General features: G+C 41.4%; 1 protein-coding gene across 4 annotated transcripts in view; it reads left to right on the forward strand.

The window, feature by feature from the left end:
- LOC116320942 (protein argonaute-3) overlaps nt 1-18753 on the forward strand; it is a 39508-nt gene that overhangs the window by 1533 nt on the left and 19222 nt on the right. For 3 of the 4 annotated variants that reach the window (XR_005614808.1, XM_039619350.1, XM_031740678.2), the window contains exons 2-5: nt 14070-14241; nt 14605-14725; nt 14940-15148; nt 16352-16488. Coding sequence is in view for 3 of the 4 variants with exons in the window: in XM_039619350.1 (XP_039475284.1) it covers nt 14070-14241; nt 14605-14725; nt 14940-15148; nt 16352-16488 (639 nt within the window). In the remaining variant the exon portion in view is untranslated. The other variant, XM_039619351.1, reaches the window with a different exon arrangement.

Genomic DNA, 18753 nt, shown 5'->3' on the forward strand with positions numbered 1-18753 from the left:
GTCTTAGTGGCAGTTAAACTGTCTGAACCACCTGGCCTTTGTCTCATCTGTAACGGAAGCTTTCCACTTATGTGACCATAAACTGAATGCTAGGTACTCTTGATCAGCCACTGACACATGATACAGCAGTTGGTTCACTGCCCACCTCCTCCTCCTCCTTCTCTTCTTCAGAGGAGATCCCTCTCTGCTGCCTAATGTCTCATTATCATCTCAGCTCCTCTCAGGTGGGACACTTCCCAGCATTGCGAGTAGAAGGGACCACAAGGTGTTTTCCCAGTAACCAAGCACCTACAGTAGAGTAAAACGTGTATGCACAGTGTGCCCTTTGAACTAGAATAAACGGCGTGTTCTCACAGGCCAAATGACTAGCTTGTTATCTCCCAGTTATACAGGATGTTTAATCTGCCTCCCGCCCCCCGAAAAAAAGAAAAAAAGTTAGCCGATTTGGTAATTGGGTTTCAGGAAATGCTTTGAATATTGGTATAATTCAGTGTTTACCTCTTTTGAGGAGCTTTTGGAGCATGAGTCCCGCCATATCACTCTGTGCTACAACCATATCAATCAAGCTGCTCAATCAGCAGACCTGGACTCTTGCCATGAGTGTATTGGTGTCTGCTCAGAGCCCTCTGAGAACACAGCAAGTGCAATTTCATGCAGAGCATACTGCTAGCCAGCCTCACATTAAGTGTATTAAAGAGTGTGCTTCATGCTTTCACTTTGGAAGGCATTAATGCATTAATACAAACAAACAAACAGAGGTAGTTTTAATGTGTAGGTTTGGAGCTACAGGGTATTAATTTTATTGGTCTTCATACTGGTTCACAATCCCATATCACTGATGGCTGCAGTCAGCCCTATGTCTGGGTGAATAATTGAAAGAGGGCCTTCCGTCAGTCAGTCAGTCAGTGGCTTGGAGAGTGGTGCGAAAATGCAAATGGATTGCCTGCTGAATTAGAAACTGACAGCGACTCTTCTCTCCAGAACTGGTCTGAGCAGCAGCTCATGTGGTATGGAAATCATGGCTCTGGAGAGCTTAGCACCAAGGGTGTAATGAGTAGAAGGCTTTTGAGTTTTAAATAAATCAAATCCATTTTGATGCGTTAACCGCACAGCGTGTCCCCAAACACTTTCTCACTTGATATTGAAGTAATATTACATTATGGCTGAGTTTTTAAGCCAGAACTAGTGATAATGTTCAAATCACGGGCGCAGTTATATAGGACTCGTATTTAAAGTAATCTGCATTCTTTTGACACGTAGAACGCAGTGATTTGAAGGTTTCAGTAGCACTGGGGGTGTGACCCATCTGAAACCGAGACACCAAACCGCAACACCAACATCTTCCCGTACTATGATACCCATGTGGAGCTGTTGATACCTAGCTCTGATGTTTCACAGATTATTTGTACTAAAATGCATCAGTATGATGGAGGTTTTTCTTGTGTGGCGCTATACAAGAGAGCCTTTAAATAAGCGGTGGGTATTTTGGGAAATACGTTGCTTTAGTGCTGTGATTTGTTGTGCACCCTCTTGTTTGTTCTCCAGTCATTAATCTCTCACGTAACTGTTGGCACAGGAGGAAATAATCACATCAAACACATTGCTTTGCACCCAAATTTTGCCAGCAACAAATTGAAAATAGCAGCTCAATCCGCTTCAAATGGGATTAATATATTTTTTTTTAAAAAAAACCCCAAAACCCTCAAATATGACATCTGTCACTTTCAGCCGTCATCTTTCTTCTCATGCGTAATGCTAAATCAACTTATATGAAGGTAGCATTAACCTGATCTCAGTAATTTCCACTGTGTTGCTGATTTTTAACAACATTATGTAGTGTGTAGTAGTATCCTAGTCAGGAGGGATAGATGCTGAAAGAAGGAAAAAGGGTGTGGAAGACTGAGGTAAAAGTCAAGATGAAAAGAGGAAGACCACAGCGACAGTTCATGTAGTGAAATAGGGTGAGGGGGAGATGTAGGCAGATGATCCGCTCTGGTGACCCCTAAAGTGAACAGCTGAGAAAAAAGTATCACAGTCAGGCTGTCCAGCTGTTTGCTCTGTTTACCTGCATTAGGCAGTGTGATCCAACTTGATGGTTCCCCAGATTTATTCTGACCCCTCTCTAGAGAAAGAAATATTAATTAATCTTATAAAGTAAACTGATTGTTATATAGCCCTTTTTTCTTTTTTTCTACTGGAGCACTCAAAACAACATACCTCATTCACCCATTCACACTCGGGATCAGGTCAGTATCTTGTCCAAGGATACTTAGGCATGCAGACTGGAGCAGCCAGGGATTGAACCACCAACCTTCCAATTAGTGGATGACTTCTCTACCTCCTGAGCTACATGCCAGAATTTGCACAGTAAACTCATCCTTTGTGGAATTCGGTGCCAGCTGCATCAGAAATTTACAAAGCATCTCTCTGGCTATAAACTTGGAAATGTTGATGCTCTCAAATAGATCTCCAAAGCCTACGTTAGTTTCTCTGTGAGATTAAAACATTTGTTTGCAAATAAATATAACCTGCTACTGACCGTAAAACATTTTATATGAGGAAATACAGAAAACTCAGAATCTTTCTAACCTTTGTATTATTATAAAAGTAATGGCCTTTATTGTGTAGGGGCTGATCAGGCTCAGCGGAGTGCATTAACGACGCCCATTCAGGAAAACCCCTCATGAAGGTGTTACAGCTCGAGGAGAGCAAAATGATTAAGTCTGTCATTCTGAAAATCCTAAAGACTTGTTGCTCATAGGGCTGCTCGCTTATGGGGGAAAAATTATCTCAAGAAGAAACTTGTGTTCAATAAATGAATTGCCTTTAAGTCAAGTGAAAAACTAAAGAAATAGATCTTAGAACTGAAGCAATCCTGCCACAAAAATAGCAGTTAGACTTTGTGAAAAGGTCAAAACTACAGGGGGGGAAAGATGTGCTGAATAGCAAATCAAGAGAGTTACTGCCCTGCAAAATAGAGCATGGTAATGGTTTTAACTCGGTTTTCTTACTTTAATAACTGCAAAAGTAGTGTTTGAAATTAAAGATTGATTCCTCGAACAGCTTTAGTGGAAACAACTGTACACATAAACATACTGGCCATATTGAAAGATTTACTGGAAGACAATGAGACAGCACGTACAGTACAGCAGGGGGGGCTCCCCCACCTTCCAGCTGTCACACTACACCGAGTAACCAGGTGGGATTTGAGCTGGCTGGAGATGAGTCAGCTTCACATGAAAGGCAGCCTTGGAAGTGGGTTTTACTGTCCATTAACACATTAATAGGACATGAACTAGTTTAATGAAGAACGACTCTGGGAAATTAGTGTTTGTTTGTCGCGCCACCGTCTTGCTTTTGTTCTCTTCGTTTCGTTCCCCACTTGTTTTTCTCACACTTGTGCGTTCGTTTCCCGCTCTTTTTCTTTTCTTTTTTCTTTAAGTTCACACAGTTACCACCCCCATTCCCTCCCGGGTTACTGCTTCTGTATCCTTCTCTGTGCCCCAGTGGGAAACTCTGCCTTCCCTGTCATTCCCCTTGTACGTTGATTCTCTGTGGATTTTCAGCAGACAGTGGGGTCGGCTTTGAGGGAGGGCTTAGTACTTGATTTGCAGTCTCTCCTCATAATGCTCAGTTCATTCAAGCAGCCTGTTGACAATAGGCAGTCCCCATCTAAAACCCCAGCCACCCATAATGTTAACCATTGGCATATTGTTGCTGGTTTCTATGGAGAATGCAATTTAGCATTGCTTTTTAGTTGTTTTGGAGGGAGTTTTATTTCTGTTGTTGTTTTACTGACAAAAGCTTCCTAAAAACATCTTTCTTTACTTTTAGCAGAATATAACCTCTTAGTGTAATATGGAAATGGTAAGTGTTGGCTGTTGTTGGAATATTTTAACAGGGTTGAGCGTCGCCACCGCTGCTGTCTTGGTTGCAAAAAAATAGATGCGATGAGGAGGGTTAGATCTGACTGTTAAAGGATTAATAAAATGGGCTTAATTTGACTGAGACCATAAACTCAGGAGGAAAATGTTTAGAGGTCAATGCAAATGACTGTTTTCCCATATACTACAGGACAGAAGGTCTTTTTGTAGCCATAGCTATTTCCATCTGGTGACATTCAGATAAAACATGGGTTTAACGCACTTCTGCTTCCTTTTTGTGACCCGGAAGCTGTGTCTGTTTTTTACTGTCTTGGGTGTTTTTAAACTGTTCATTCCTCAACTGAGGAGAATAAAGGTTGCTGTACTCTTGACTTCTATTGTTGCGTATCCCAAAATAAAATCTGATAAATAATCTATCAGAACCATTTTAACATCATCCCTTAAATCCTGTGGTCCTCTTATTTTCATTGAAAAAGTGTTAGTCATGTGTTGCAGTAGTACACTGGGAGGCAACTCAGGATGACACATGTTTTGGGCTTGCAGCTAGTGGGTGTGCATTTTGTGAAAAGCTAGAGGTCTGTGATGTGTCACCTTGCCCTCTTTTCCACCTCCACCTTCCCCCTTTTTTCCCCCTTTCTGAGATCTGTTTTTGGGGGGAAGCTGTAAGGGGCTCATTTTTTGGGGGGGATGATATGGAGAGGAAGAAGGGGGCGGGTGGTGACTGAGATAGGGAAATGTGTGTGTGTGTGTGTTTTGTTTTTGAGCTCACTGGAGAAAAAAACAGAAATATCTTGGTTAATCAGTTCCAGCAGGCTACCTTCATTATTATTCCATTCGGCATTGACAAGAGAGCTGTCAATAGGCAGTCGCATAAGGTAGAGGTGCATTTGTTTGGAAAAATGGAGGTTGATTTAAATGCTTCTCAGGTGATGTAATGACAGAATAATTCAGCAAAACCAGAGGGAGTCATTTAAGAGGCCAGTGATTCCCTTCATTTCTACCTTCTGCTGATATGTTAGAGGACTACAGAGGACTACATCAATTTTTCAGTACGATCAGAAGTCAGTCCTTTCTGATTGTTGGCCTTTGGCCTCAGACATGTATTTAGTAGATATAAAAACTTTAAGCTGAAGAATTTAAACAGGCATTTTGAACTCTCTTTGTATAAATGTGGGAAATTAGATTAAATGAAAAGCGTACATGGCCGGAGGCTAAACAATATGTTGATGCTTATTTCATTTGCCTCGGTTGCATAAAGGTGTTAACTGTGTAAATAATTCAAAACCTTTAATAAATAATAGTTAATATAATTACAGCTAAAGTCCAGTTTTAGAACAAACTGATCCTTTTAATGTAAGCCGGTTCTTATTAACACTTTAACACAACATGAAGCGTTGCTCTGTTTTGGTTCTAGTTAAGCTATTAGATTGCTTGTAAACCCTCAGAGTGGTAGAGCAGTCATACTGCCCAGGAACACATGAAAAGTCAACAACTCTTGGGCTCCATCCACTCCTCCACTCAGCCTGGACTAGTAAAACGGAAAGCCCCATTTAACCTGCCCGAATAAATTCTCCCGGTCATTTTAACACAGCTTGTACTTTTTGTGTGTAAGTACACACATCTGTCTACATATGAATAAATGTATGTATAAAATATGCGTAACCTGAGTCAGTAAGACGGCCCAATGCCAGTGAGTCAGAAGAGATTTCTCATAATAAATGATTCCTAACCCCCCCTAAAAATCCCCTCACCTGCATCTTTCTCAAAGTTTTGTCCAGTATTTAATCACAAATGGTGCAAAGATAACTAAATGCAATATGGAACTTAATGAACATAAATTTAAAAGCTATAAAACTGATGACAAGAAGATGTTTTATAACAAGTTGGGGCAGGGAGTACTTTACCCTGACCTCTTCTTGGTACAAAACCAGTTGTTACAGTTTTGAAGGTAAATTTTTAATTGTTGCTTAATAATTTTGGGCCTTCGTGTTTATGTATTCATTTTTTTTCAGGTTTTTTTCCCCTCTCTTTCAGTTTCATAATTTGGTGAATGTTATCAGTCTTTGACCTTTCTGAACACCAGCCAGGCCAGTTTGGCACGGAAACTCTTTCTCTGTACATACTTAGTATGCAAATTATGTGGTTTGGTATTTTCTTGCTGATTTTTCTTGGAAAAAATGAGTCGCGTAGATGGCAGCATATGTTACCCTAAAGCCTGTACATCTTGATATTCTGGAGGGGAAAAACTTCAGTCTTGGCATTCACGTGGACGTTACTTTGGCACATAACACCCAACTAAACACTGTTACACGCTCTTACCAACAAGGCAATGGCACCCGCTCTCCCTTCAAATTCTCGAGATCCCAATTTGATTGAGTTTCCCCGAGTTTAGCTTGAACAAACTTGAGCCACATCCACCAACAATGTCCCATACACCACAGAATATCTCTTGAGGTCAAAGCTGTTTTGAAGATGCAAGAGGAACTGTTTCTATGTTAGGGAAGTGGCTGAAACGCGGTTGGTTGGTGTACATTGTTCAGCATTAATAGTGAATTCACAGTTACCCACGTGAACCTCCTGATCTCCTTGTCTTTCTTTGTTGAGCTTGCAGGCACAGGGAGAAAATTCAGGCTCCACAAAGAAATGCCTGGAGATCTGGTAGAGCAGGTCATTCACTGATCAGGCGGTTGGTGGTTCAATCCCTGGCTTACTTGCCCTTCTACTTTGCAATTCAAAGTGTCCTTGGGCAAGATACGTAATGCCCAGTGCATTCACTGAAGTGTGAGCACGTTCTTGATGGTTACATTTTTTATTTTTATATTTTTTTTTATTTTTTAAGAGCACAGTATGTATGCGTAAATTGATGAACATAACCTGAACATAACATGTAATGGCTTGAATGCTTGGAGTAGAAAAGTGCTATATAAGTGCTGGTCTATTTAGCTTTTTACTCTGACTTCCAAAACATGCATGGTAGCTTATTCTAAATTGGTTGTCAGCTTGAATGCAAGGTGGATTGAGCACTTAAGTGCAGTATGAATCTCTGTGAAAAGGCAAAATGTGGCTTGTAGTGTAACCTGCTTTGAGTGGTAAGATTAGAAAAGCTCTGGATAAATACCAGTCCCTTCATTTTATTCCTCCACACAGTCAGGCTCGTAAACTGTGCACTGATAATGAACTGGATGGTCTCGTTCCTCTTTTACCTGGAAGATTTTACGTCCGTGATTTTCAGAAAAAACCCCTCAGATTTTATTACTGACTGCTTGCAGAGGAAGCGATGTATCTGGAGTATATTTGTGTATGGTTTGTTCTTTGCAAGTTTGAATTTGAATCTGCATTTGTGAATGCGAGGGTGTACCTTGCCTTTCACCTGTGACAGCTTGAATAGGCTCCAGCTCTCCAATGACCCTGAATTGGATAAGCGGAAGAAGATGGATGGATCTGCGAGTGATAAACTGTATTTGTTGGCAATGACTTTCATAAATATTCCTAACCCATTCAGTAATTTCCACAGTAAATTTTTTTTTAAGTTGGTACTAATGATTGAAATCCATTGCATTCTTGTATTAATTACTTTAATTAATAAATTACTTTAACATCCACTCTTTAGCTCACCTTCTGCTTCAGTTTTATCCCAAGTGGGAATTTCAGCATTTTTGAATGTTGTCGTGTCTGATCAGGGACTCGTCAACCTGTCAGTATGTGGCATCTTGTCGGTGTCTATCCGTGGTAGAGAGTGGCAGCGACTCCCTTGGGTGCCAAATGCAACACTCTTGAGATTGATGAGGGTGGAAAAAGAAGGGAGGAGTCTGGCTGTGTATGATGTGCATCAATCCTTGCTTACTGTCAGTCTTTCTGCGTATGTCTGAGAGCGTGTGTGTGTGTATGTGTGTTTCTAGGATCTGGGTGTTGGGACTGACGCCATTGTGCCTGGCCACTGAGCACTCTCCCTGTTCCCACAGCTCTGGCCTCTCCGGATTAGAAACACAACAGCTGTATTGTGTGTGTGTGTGTGTGTGTGTGTGTGTGTGTGTGTGTGTGTGTTGGTGTGTGGGCTTGTGTGGACATGTGCACTCGTTAGTAGCGTGGACGTTTGTGTACTGGGGGATGTGGCTGAGGGAGTTAGCAAGGACTGGATGTCAGCCGAGCTTCTCACCAGCTAGTTATTCTGGCTCTGAGCCCACTGTGTACAGTGTGACTGTGTTGTGTTGCAAAGCAGCGGAGTGAAATGAGTTCACATTGCTGAGATGTTTCTTGAAAATATTCATACTCTAAGAAAGGCATCTCAATTATTGGTTTGTGATATAATGTTTACTTGTGTCTTATTCCATGTGCACCACTGCAGAGCAGTGTGGCACTGATGGCTCAGTAGCTTTGTTTACAATTAATAAAACTAAATATCTTCACTTGTCTTTGCCAAAGGTTTTCTAGTGATACAAAGAACCCACTGAGGCATCTAATTTAATATCAATGACTGCGTGTGGATTTGTATTTAGTTCATTATGATGTGACGATGTAAAAGGAGGCTGAAGTACTTTTGCGTGAGCTGAGTTGGGAACAAGTTAAACACATTCAGAGAAATGCTGACTGTAATCTTTAATAAGCTCTTAAATAGGTCCAAATTCAGAGGAAATGGGACCAAAAAAACAGGTTTAATCTCGGTTAGTCGATCTGTGTTAATTGGAAGCGCAAGATTAGCTTAAGTTGTAGCAACGTTTCACATAAGCCATTTTCACACATGAACCCCGCATAATGTTGGCAGAATCGGTTTCGTCCTGTTTTCTTCACTCTCATGTAACACAAACATGGAAATTGTCACTGTGACCAACATGACTACACATTACAAGTGCCACATAGTGCTAAAGTGAAGATGTTAAAGATATATGAATGAGAAACTATTAAAACTATTTAAAAACATGATGATAAACGATAAAGACGTATGAATGCCGCGTGCTTGATATGCAAGAGATGAATTGTGTTGCAGAACGTCTGGTGAGCAAAAAATTAAAGCAAACTACAACCTGTTCTCTGAAAGCATAAACTGTCAAGACTCACAGCTGTCTTTGGAACTTATTATATTTAAACATTTGTGGATGACACATTTGTTAATGTTAGTCTTTCAAAACAATGTTTAAAAACTCATTTATGTCATTAAAGAAATCTGCTATCAGTGAAACTACGGTAGATTAATTCAGGTTCTGAAGTTTTCAAGCACAGAAAAAATGGAAACGGTCATTCATTCGTCATTGAGCCTGTTGCTAACAGAAAATGCTATTTCGATGTGGGACTGACTGTCATTTGTTAGGTGTTTGGTTTTCACTTTGAAAAGCCTTGTATTACTTTTTACCCTCCCAGCCGTTGCAGGCTGATGGGGTATTGTTGTCACTGTGCCGGGCGTGTGGGTGGGCAAGTGACGTGGATGCCGAAGTTTGTGAATACGATAACTCGAGAACAAAGCGACGTAGGAGTTTCAAATTGATACCATAGTTATGTCTACTAAAAATCTTGGACGAGTTAGAATCTCAGTGAACTTAACCTCAGGGTCACGGTGAGAGGTCACGTTTTCTAAAAAAAACTTGTGAATGTGATAACTTGAACAAGGTGATGTGGCAGTTTTAAATTGATACCATGGGTATATCTATTAGGGCGCTGAGGGGTAGCACTGGTGGCCACCAGTATTTCTCTAAAATATGGAGATGCATAACATCTCAGCCCTGTCTCTGGCCCCTCGTCCCAAACAGGTCGCAGCGAATGGCTGCTACTCCGTGAGCCTGGTTCAGCCAGAGGTTTCTTCCTGCTAAAAGGGAGTTTTTTTTTTTTTCTTCCCACTGTCGCCAAGTGCTTGCTCATAGGAGGTCATCTCATTCTTGGGGTTTTCGCTTTATTATTGTAACGTCTTTACCTTACGATACAAGTGCCTTGAGGCGACTATTGTGATTTGCTGCTACATAAATAAAATTGAATTATGGAGCTTTGTAAGATTTAGCAACATTTTAAAACCTCTTAAACGGCAGTCCATCCATTTTCTTCTGTTTGTCTAATTCAGGGTTGCAGTTGGGCTGGAGCCTATGCCTGTCATAGGGCAAGAGGTAGATTATAACCTGGACAGGTCACCAATCTGTCACACTCACATTCACACCTAGGGCCAATTTAGTGATGCTAAGAATAACCTGACATGCATGACTGTGGGAGGAAGCCATAGTACCCACAGAGAACCCTCGCAGAAGCAGGGAGAAACTCTGCACACAAAGGCTCCAGCTGGCCAGTTGATTTAAATCCAGGTTTGTTACCCAGACGAAGCTATGAGAGAGAAAAAATAAAAATAAATCCATTTTTTAGCACACGCATTGTCTTAAATTACTGCCCTAAAATTAAAACAATTGATCCCAGGGCTTAAAAACTTTCTTTTCTTTTTTTTTTTTTTTTTAACCAAAAAAATTAAATACATGAATGAACAAAGATTTTTTTTTTTTCTGACTTTTTGCCATCTTTTACTTTGCACATTACAGCCTGGGGGAAAACATACTTATAGATAAGATCTACTCTCTTCTGTTTAAGACGTCCTTCCTGTAATTACCTAAAAGTGCACAGTGCACAAATACACATGCAGCGTGGTATTTTTCAACTTGCCGAGGTTTCCTCGAACGCTTACAGATGCTGAGTCTACAAAGACTTGGTAATCGTTTTGATGTACACGTCTGTGGTTCAGTTTTCACTGTTTGTAAAGGCAAACTGTAACAGGCGCTCCGCTAGCAGTCGAAGACCTTAATGCCCTCTGCATGTTTTGATTATCATTTCATGTTTTTCCTCCATAGATATTCCTGTAAATTAGTGTCAGCATGCTTGCGTGTTGTGGGTTGTACAGCTTCTCACAAACCTAGCAAGCCCCAAGTGTCCCCAAGGTTTGACTGTCAAGGTCTGAGTCATCGTATAAAAATATCAGTACTTAGTTGTCATGAACTTCTTGCTGAGAGTTGCCTCTAAATCTTTTATATTGGTAGTGTTTTTTTATAACAAAGCGTGAGATTTGTACTGCTCTCACGGTCACCCTACCTCCGTCCCCAGTTAAACTTCCCTCTCAGGCCTTCTCGTTCCTGCTTTTGTTGATAGCTACGTTTGTTATGTCTGTCTGTGGAGGGAACTGAGATGCAGCTTTCAGAAGAGAAAGATGCAGGGAGAGATATTTGGCCTGCTGCTGAATGATCGGGGTCAGGGTGGCTATTTGGAAAATGCTGTAAAAACACATCTGTGTGCCATGCTTGGTAAATTTTCAGCATCACAGCACGGTGCCTGCCATGCGCGTAATGTTGTGAGGTCCCATCTATGTTCACAGCAAGCAGTAATCACTGCAAATGAATCCTTTGGCAGGTTTTATTTATCTGCAGAAATCAAAGTAGATCATGCAAAATCAAAAGGAAATCAAAGTAGATTATATAAAAGGAAAAAATCTTTTGGTTTCTGTTTTTTTGTGCACAAGAAGTTTGGGGCTTAATTCATCTGAGGAAACTTAAGTCTTTTGAATTGTTGATAGTTTCTGTGGATATTTCCTTACCAAAAACTGAGGTGGAGCTTGAAGTATTTTCACTTTGCATGCAACATTACAAGATCTCAAAACATTTCCAAAAGTGACAGACTCGCCCATAATCGCGATTCACAGGAAGCTAAAGAATGCAGAGGCCGTCTAGCCAAATACCACAGTGATGGGACCGGTGTTTTGATTACAGCGGCACAACTTGTTTCGATGCCACGACAGCATGACTGCAGGAGGCAGGTTAGTTTGTTTGATGGGGCGCTCATCTGGAGGTTTAGCTTCAGAGAACTAAACGGTTGTTTCAGGAATACGTGACATTTGTGCGAAATGCCAGAAATAGTAACTAAATGTGTAACGTGGGAAATATAAAGCCCGTCTTTCAGCGTGCCGGTGCAAAACCACAGCTACAAATTACTGTACATCCGTGTGTGGTTTTCATACCGAAACAAAAGTAAGTGGTGGGGGTGTGTGTATGTGTGTGCAATGCCACAGCTTGTTGCTCTGTGGTATGCCTTTTTTTTGTTTTTGTTTCTTCGTTTGCTTTTTTCTTTTCTTTTTTTCACTGCAAGACCCCATCATTGCTACTGTAACTCACTCACTGCATAATCCAGGAACAGGATGCTGAAATATGTGTTTCTGTGCCTGTGGTGGCTCTGTGACTCACGCTGAATGGAAGTCAGAGGTAGATGAAAGCTGGAAAAAGCCAACTCTGCCTACTATAATCCTGCCACTCCCTGCCACCCCTCTAATACTTCCCAACCTCACTGGGGCCGTAACAAAAAAGAAGTGTTCTTATTAATGAAGAGCTTCTGGAAGTTTGTTTCAAGGACTGGAATTTGTGGAATTAGCACACACCTTTTCTCGCTTTCGTTCAGACTAACCAGGATGTCTTCCTCCTCTTTTCTGTTTCGCCTGTGTGTGTCAAATCAGGCTTACCTTACAAGTTTCACTAAGGGGCCCAAGGGAATTACCATTACAAAGTACGTGTGCACATAGTTTTGTGTGGGAGAGACGGCCACGACAGGAATTCCAGACTTCTCTTTTTCAGCATTTTATCCCAGCAGCTATTTCAAACAAGTGGCCTTTACCCTCCATCAACCCTTTTAGCCTTCACCCCAGAGCCCACCAGGGGAGTAACTGAAAAATCGAGCAGGGCAGAGAGCACCAGCTTCCAAAGCCCGACTGTAAATAAACAAGCTCACGTTGTCTGCTGATTCGTCACAGAAGGTTTCTGTTTCTGTTGTGGAGAGGTTTTTATGAACTTCCCTTCAGCTGGGCCCTCAACCCCAGTATCACCCACAGATGTCAGAAATGTGCAATGAATCACACACGTAATATGACTCATGTTTCAGTGACACATGGGGGCAGAGCCCCAGGCATTGAAAACTGGAAAAAAAGTGGTTGTGAAGAGGCATGCATAAAGCGGCACCGGACAGTCAACAGATGAGTCTCTCTGGGGTTTTTGTGTAAAAGTGTCTCTTGTATAACAATAACCTAATGAACTGTGGCATTATAAGTTGAATCCAAACAGTGTATTGGCACATCAGCATAATCGTTTGGGCCGTGTGAAGGCAAGCCTCAGCAGAGCCAGAAATAGCCCTGACATGAGTGTGGTGCATTAAGTTGAACAGAACGCTCTGTTTCTGGATCAAAGTGACTCATGTCAAAGACATCTCATGGTCTTGGTGTTGGTGCGCGCATGTTCTCTTAAGACCAAATGTGTGAACTGTGTCGCACACAGGTTAACTGCCCAACGCGTGTTTTTCATTCTGTTAGTGCTACACAACTAGCCTTCATTAATACTGCACGGTGCTGTTGTAGTACAGTTCCAGGAGAAAGTTTAATCATTGTTTTTCCTGCTCCTCCTTGAGTTGGCAGATCCCGTTAAAAGTCATCTGAAATGTGACGACAGTCATGTCGGAGGGATGTGAATAAGCAAACATTTCTGTGGAAATCCGGTGTGAAGTCACAATATTGAGTTTGTTTATTTTCTTTTTCTTCGCGGTGTTTCTGTTGATGCTTTATGCTGTTATTTGGATGGGAGATTTCTTATGATCGAAGCTGTTGTCTTGCATCATTGAATGGGTTGGTCATCATTAAGAGTATTTAATCTGGTGACTCACGCACCTCCTCATTCAGATTCTGTATATAGTTAAAATGAGGCGAACACATGTTTCATTGTGAGTCGATGTGTCATGAAGCACATGTCAAAGAACTTACATTTCTGTGGGTTTTTTCTTTTTTAAGTCATGACAGTATTCAGTCATTACTATTCATTTCTTTACTAGATTTGTTTCCCTGCGTTATCTGCATCATCTCTAGGCTTTCCTCTGTATGCAGGATTAAGTTCTAAGTGTTAGATGTGATTTCACTGAGTGTTGCATGTTTGTTTCCCCATAAACTACCTTTATTAAAAGACAGAAAAAAGTACCTTTTAATTCATCGTGAATCTTTTTTTCTTTTTTTAATGAATAAATAATTGCTTGTGTCAAAAATTAAACTCCAAGCGAATAATGTAATATCTTCTAAGGAGTATATTGGTAAATCTAATCACCTTTTAGACTTTACTGAAGATAAACTAAAAGTCAGAAAATGCTAAAGGTTCCAGGATATGTATCAACCTCACGTCATCTTTTAATTTAATCCCCCCTCAGGAGCCGTTGGGGCCCAGTCCCTGTTCTCCATGCCTCGGCGGCCTGGCTATGGCACCATGGGGAAGCCAATCAAGCTGCTGGCCAACTGCTTCCAGGTGGAGATCCCCAAGATGGATGTCTACCTCTACGAGGTGGACATCAAGCCTGACAAGTGCCCACGGCGAGTCAACAGGTAAGATTGATCCACTGGCTGCTTTCTGGAAAACCTCTCACATGCAATATTTACTTCAGCTACATTTCTCGTTTTAATCCATCATGAAATATTGAGCAGCCTGAAGTGAACAAGCACTTGCCAAAGTGTACCTGTAGTTGTTGTACTTGTAAGATATTGTTTGTGTTGTACAGGAGGGGCACTGGATAAAAGCAAAACCTAATGCTAGCTCTTTTAGCCTGGCTTATAGCTGCCAACTGCCACTTCTGTCCAGAGCTCACAGCACACAGTGTAAAGTTGTGCCTGTTACTTCTGTCGGCATGCACTTTGATAATTTTACAAGAGACAGAACAACTGAAAATCCTTTGTGTTCATCTTGTGCAGGGAGGTGGTTGACTCTATGGTGCAGCACTTCAAGGTGACAATCTTTGGGGATCGCAGGCCAGTCTACGATGGAAAGAAGAGTTTGTACACAGCCAACCCACTGCCTGTGGCACCCACGGGGGTGAGCTGCAGAAAAGACACAGACACAAAGGAAACGCACACTCCTTTTTCTTCAGTGCAAACTGGATGTAAACCGCGTACTTGCACTCAGGCACACAATCTCAGCTGCTCATTATCACCTTAAGTGAGAAACGATGCGTCCCTGCAGTTGTTAAAGAACGTAGACGATGTTCAGAGCATCAATCTGTCTGCACCCCTTTTGTTTTGGCCCACAGGTGGACCTGGATGTCACTCTCCCAGGAGAGGGAGGGAAAGATCGGCCCTTCAAAGTTTCCATTAAGTTCGTGTCTCTCGTCAGCTGGCACATGCTCCATGAGGTGCTGACTGGCCGCAGCATGCCTGAACCCCTTGAGCTGGACAAGCCTATCAGCACCAACCCCGTACACGCAGTGGACGTAGTACTGCGAAACTTGCCCTCCATGAAGTGAGCTGCTTATTGCTCTCATGTTTTTTTTCTTGAATGATTTCCTTATAATACCATGTAAGATAACTGGCAGATAAAGTTATGGAATTAACTTAAATTAGGAACTTTCTTGTCCTTAATTTACTTTTATTTTTTTCTGTACTGTCTTTAGCTTCATCTTCAGTCACCAAACACATAAGACATTGTAAAACCCAGTCCCTGACATACTCATAGCAAATACAATGTATTTATTTTGTCCTAGTAGCACTAATATCAGCACTCCGATCCCAGCGGAAATCAAACACGGCTTACACGGTCGCTCACAAGCACCTTACCACCTTTCATTCAGTATCGCTTCCCTAAGGCTCAGCAAAAGCACAGTTGAACACAAAATTTCCAGAGCTGTAATGAAAACCTTTTTCAAAGGATTATTAAAAAGTGGTAATATCGACACCTTTCATTTAGCTGTGCTCACAGGTTCTGGCAGCCCGGTATTACATTGGCATTTTGACACATTGCAAATGTAGGATTTGCAAAGAAGAATGAGACCTATATACAATACATAATGAGTCTTTTTGGACAAGTAATAGGAGGTTAATGGGTCCGGGCAATGTCACCACCCTCTCATCTCGCTGATGTACTTTCAGGCCATATTGAACAGCAGCTGAATGTGACTCCGCATAAATTCATATTAACCTACATTCTCAATTCAATCCATCTTTTTTTTTTTTTTTTTTTGTCATCTTCTACACCGATTTCTTTTGCTCCTATTTGACCTTTTTGTTTTTCAGGCATAGCCGTGAGATCATGGTAGGCCAAAATATGAGCCATATGAGCCAAAAATTCAGACTGCTCTAAATGCTCTGCTTTAGGACTCTTGATGATGATGTCATTGAGAGGGGATATCTTAATATTGCTATCTCAGGTACACAGCATTGGCTGTGAGTGAAATGGCCTCAGTCACTTACTGCTCTAATCTTTTGTTTGCAACTATCAGCCAATCAGAAGAAAGTTGGCTTGATTAACAGGTGGCTTAAAGGGAGAAGTGCTAAAACACCTCCTTACAGACAGGGTTAGACTGCATCAAGTCACAGATTTATATACTGTTAGTCATATATAGAGCTACTCTACTAGAGCCCAGAAATGAAATTGTGGAGGTGGAAATGAGTATGATTGGGTTCCCTTTAATATTCAAACTTATAATTCCCCGTTTTCTGCATCTAGGTACACTCCAGTGGGCCGATCCTTCTTCTCTGCTCCAGAAGGCTATGACCATCCTCTGGGAGGTGGGAGGGAAGTTTGGTTTGGTTTCCACCAATCTGTGCGCCCAGCCATGTGGAAGATGATGCTAAACATTGATGGTAAGAACAAAAACCCAGTGTTTTCCTTGCCATCATTTTTTTTTTACTCTTTTGTTTTTGAGTCAAGAATTTAAAGTCCATATTCCTCAAATTACTAAATATTGAAAAATGCCCAACACCCACAGTCTTTTCTTTGTGATTCAGTTTTTGGTTGTTTACAGTCACAAAATCAATTTTGCCGTTTCACTTTTGCAGCTGGGGAAAACTGGATTTTAATATCAAGTCTCCATGTTACAGTTTTAGAGTTTTTGCACATGATCTTTCCACTTTTTATTTGAAGAAATGTAATGACTTTAGTGGACAAAAGTTTGACATGCTTCTTAATAGATACATGTCAACCTTTATTTGTTTCAGTAGCAATGATGGGGTCTGGCAGGCTCACTTCATGCTGTACTGGGGGCCACATGTTTTCATGAACACCTTCTGTAGTCTAAAGAGAAACTTAAAGATTAGCTTTTTGCTCCTGTGTTGTCACGCAATCAACTGAAACTCCTGCTGTTTTATGTTCAGTCACCGGAAAACCGATTCGATTTGTTAGCGTTGAGTTAATTCTGTTGGCTGAATGTAGGTTGTTTGGAAATGAGTAGAACTGTTGAAAATCTAAATCAATAATTGGCTCTAGCTTGAGCTTCCTATCTGTAGAGAAACATAACATGAGACAATGCACTACAATTTCAGTCTGTTGTTATTTGTGGAAAAATATGTGGCAGAGAGGATGGCAGAGAATGTGTCCTGCCATATGCACACCGCAGGAGGCTTTCGGAGATTGTGTCTGGCAGGGCTGCTGATAAGAAAGAGTGTGTGAGTGTGAGCGAGAGAGCGCCTAAGGAGCATGGAGGAAAGTGGGTTCTTGGCTGGATGGGAACTGACTAGTTTGTTGCTGTGGAGACAGAGAGCAGCATGTATGTGTGTGCTTGTGCTGTTGTGCCTACATATATGAGACTAGTGGGTGTTTCTGGGGTCAGGAGGGTAGCTGTGTGCAGCGTTTCCTTGAGACAGCTTTTGTTTAGTTCCAAGTGCTTGAAGCCGCCGTCTCTTTTGGAGCCTTCCTTTGTCTTCTTTGGCCTCTTGTACAGAACACTTGGCCACCTGAAGTGTCTTGTCTGCTCTTCATCAGCAAACTAGAACTCCGACTGTTTGCAAACCATTCACATGTTGCATTGTATATTTGTAAAGCAAACTAATAAGCCTGCCTTAAATAGCCAAGCATGAAGGAAACAAACACTACCTCCCACAGTCTGCATTATGTGCGTGTAAGTACTCTCAACAGCTACTTCATTAGGTACACCTGTTCAACTGGTCATTGACGTTAAAAATCTAATTGGCCAAATACATGTCAGCAGCAATAGGCACTTTAGGCATGTAGTCGTGGTCAAAACGACCTGCTGCGGTTCAAACTGAGCATTAGAGTAAGAAACAAATGTTATTTAAGTAACTTTGAATGTAGCATGGTTCAGCCTTCTTTAGTGTTTAGAGTCTGACATCAGTGGAGCATTTACAAACGGCTTCAAATCAAATGACTCAAATATTTACTCGGTATGCAGAAGAGCACCTGTGAAGACACAACACATAGAATCTTAAAGTAGATGAGCTACAGCAGCAGAATTCTGACCCTACCCCCTGAATGGAGGTAGGGTCAGAAATTGTTGAAAACAACATGAAGGAATCGATCTGTCCTGCCACAAATCCTTGGTTCAGGCTGCTGCAGGTGGTGTAATCGTGTTGGGGATATTTTCTTGGACTACAGGAGTATTGATGCCGACCATGTCCATCACCACAGTATACTTCTGATGGCTGCTTCCAGCAGAATAGCATGCCATCTCACAAATCTCAGATCATCTCAAATTGGTCTCTTGAACATGACGATGAGTTCACGTAGATCTCAATCCAATAGAGCAGTAGGAGATTGACGTCATGGATGTGGAACCAACAAATCGCCAGGAACTGTTTGATGCTATCATGTAAAAATGGACCAGAATCACTGAGTGATGAATGATTCCAGCACCTTGTTGAATCAGTGCTGTGAAGAATTAAGTCAGTTCTGAGGCAAAAAGAGGGTCCAACCTGATACTAGCAAAGTGTATTTAATGAAGTAGCCAGGGAGTGTAAATGAAATTATTTTAATTGCAGAGCAGTGAGATGTTTTTAAAGGTTTCTTTTACTTCGGTGACTCAGACACTTCTGCGCATAGAAATTGAAAACAGAATGCGTGGGAAGGACAGCTAAGCGTCATAGATGTGGGTTTTTAGAGAAGGTGTTTTACAT

This window comes from Oreochromis aureus, linkage group 11 (assembly GCF_013358895.1).
Source record: "Oreochromis aureus strain Israel breed Guangdong linkage group 11, ZZ_aureus, whole genome shotgun sequence".
NCBI lineage: Eukaryota > Metazoa > Chordata > Actinopteri > Cichliformes > Cichlidae > Oreochromis > Oreochromis aureus.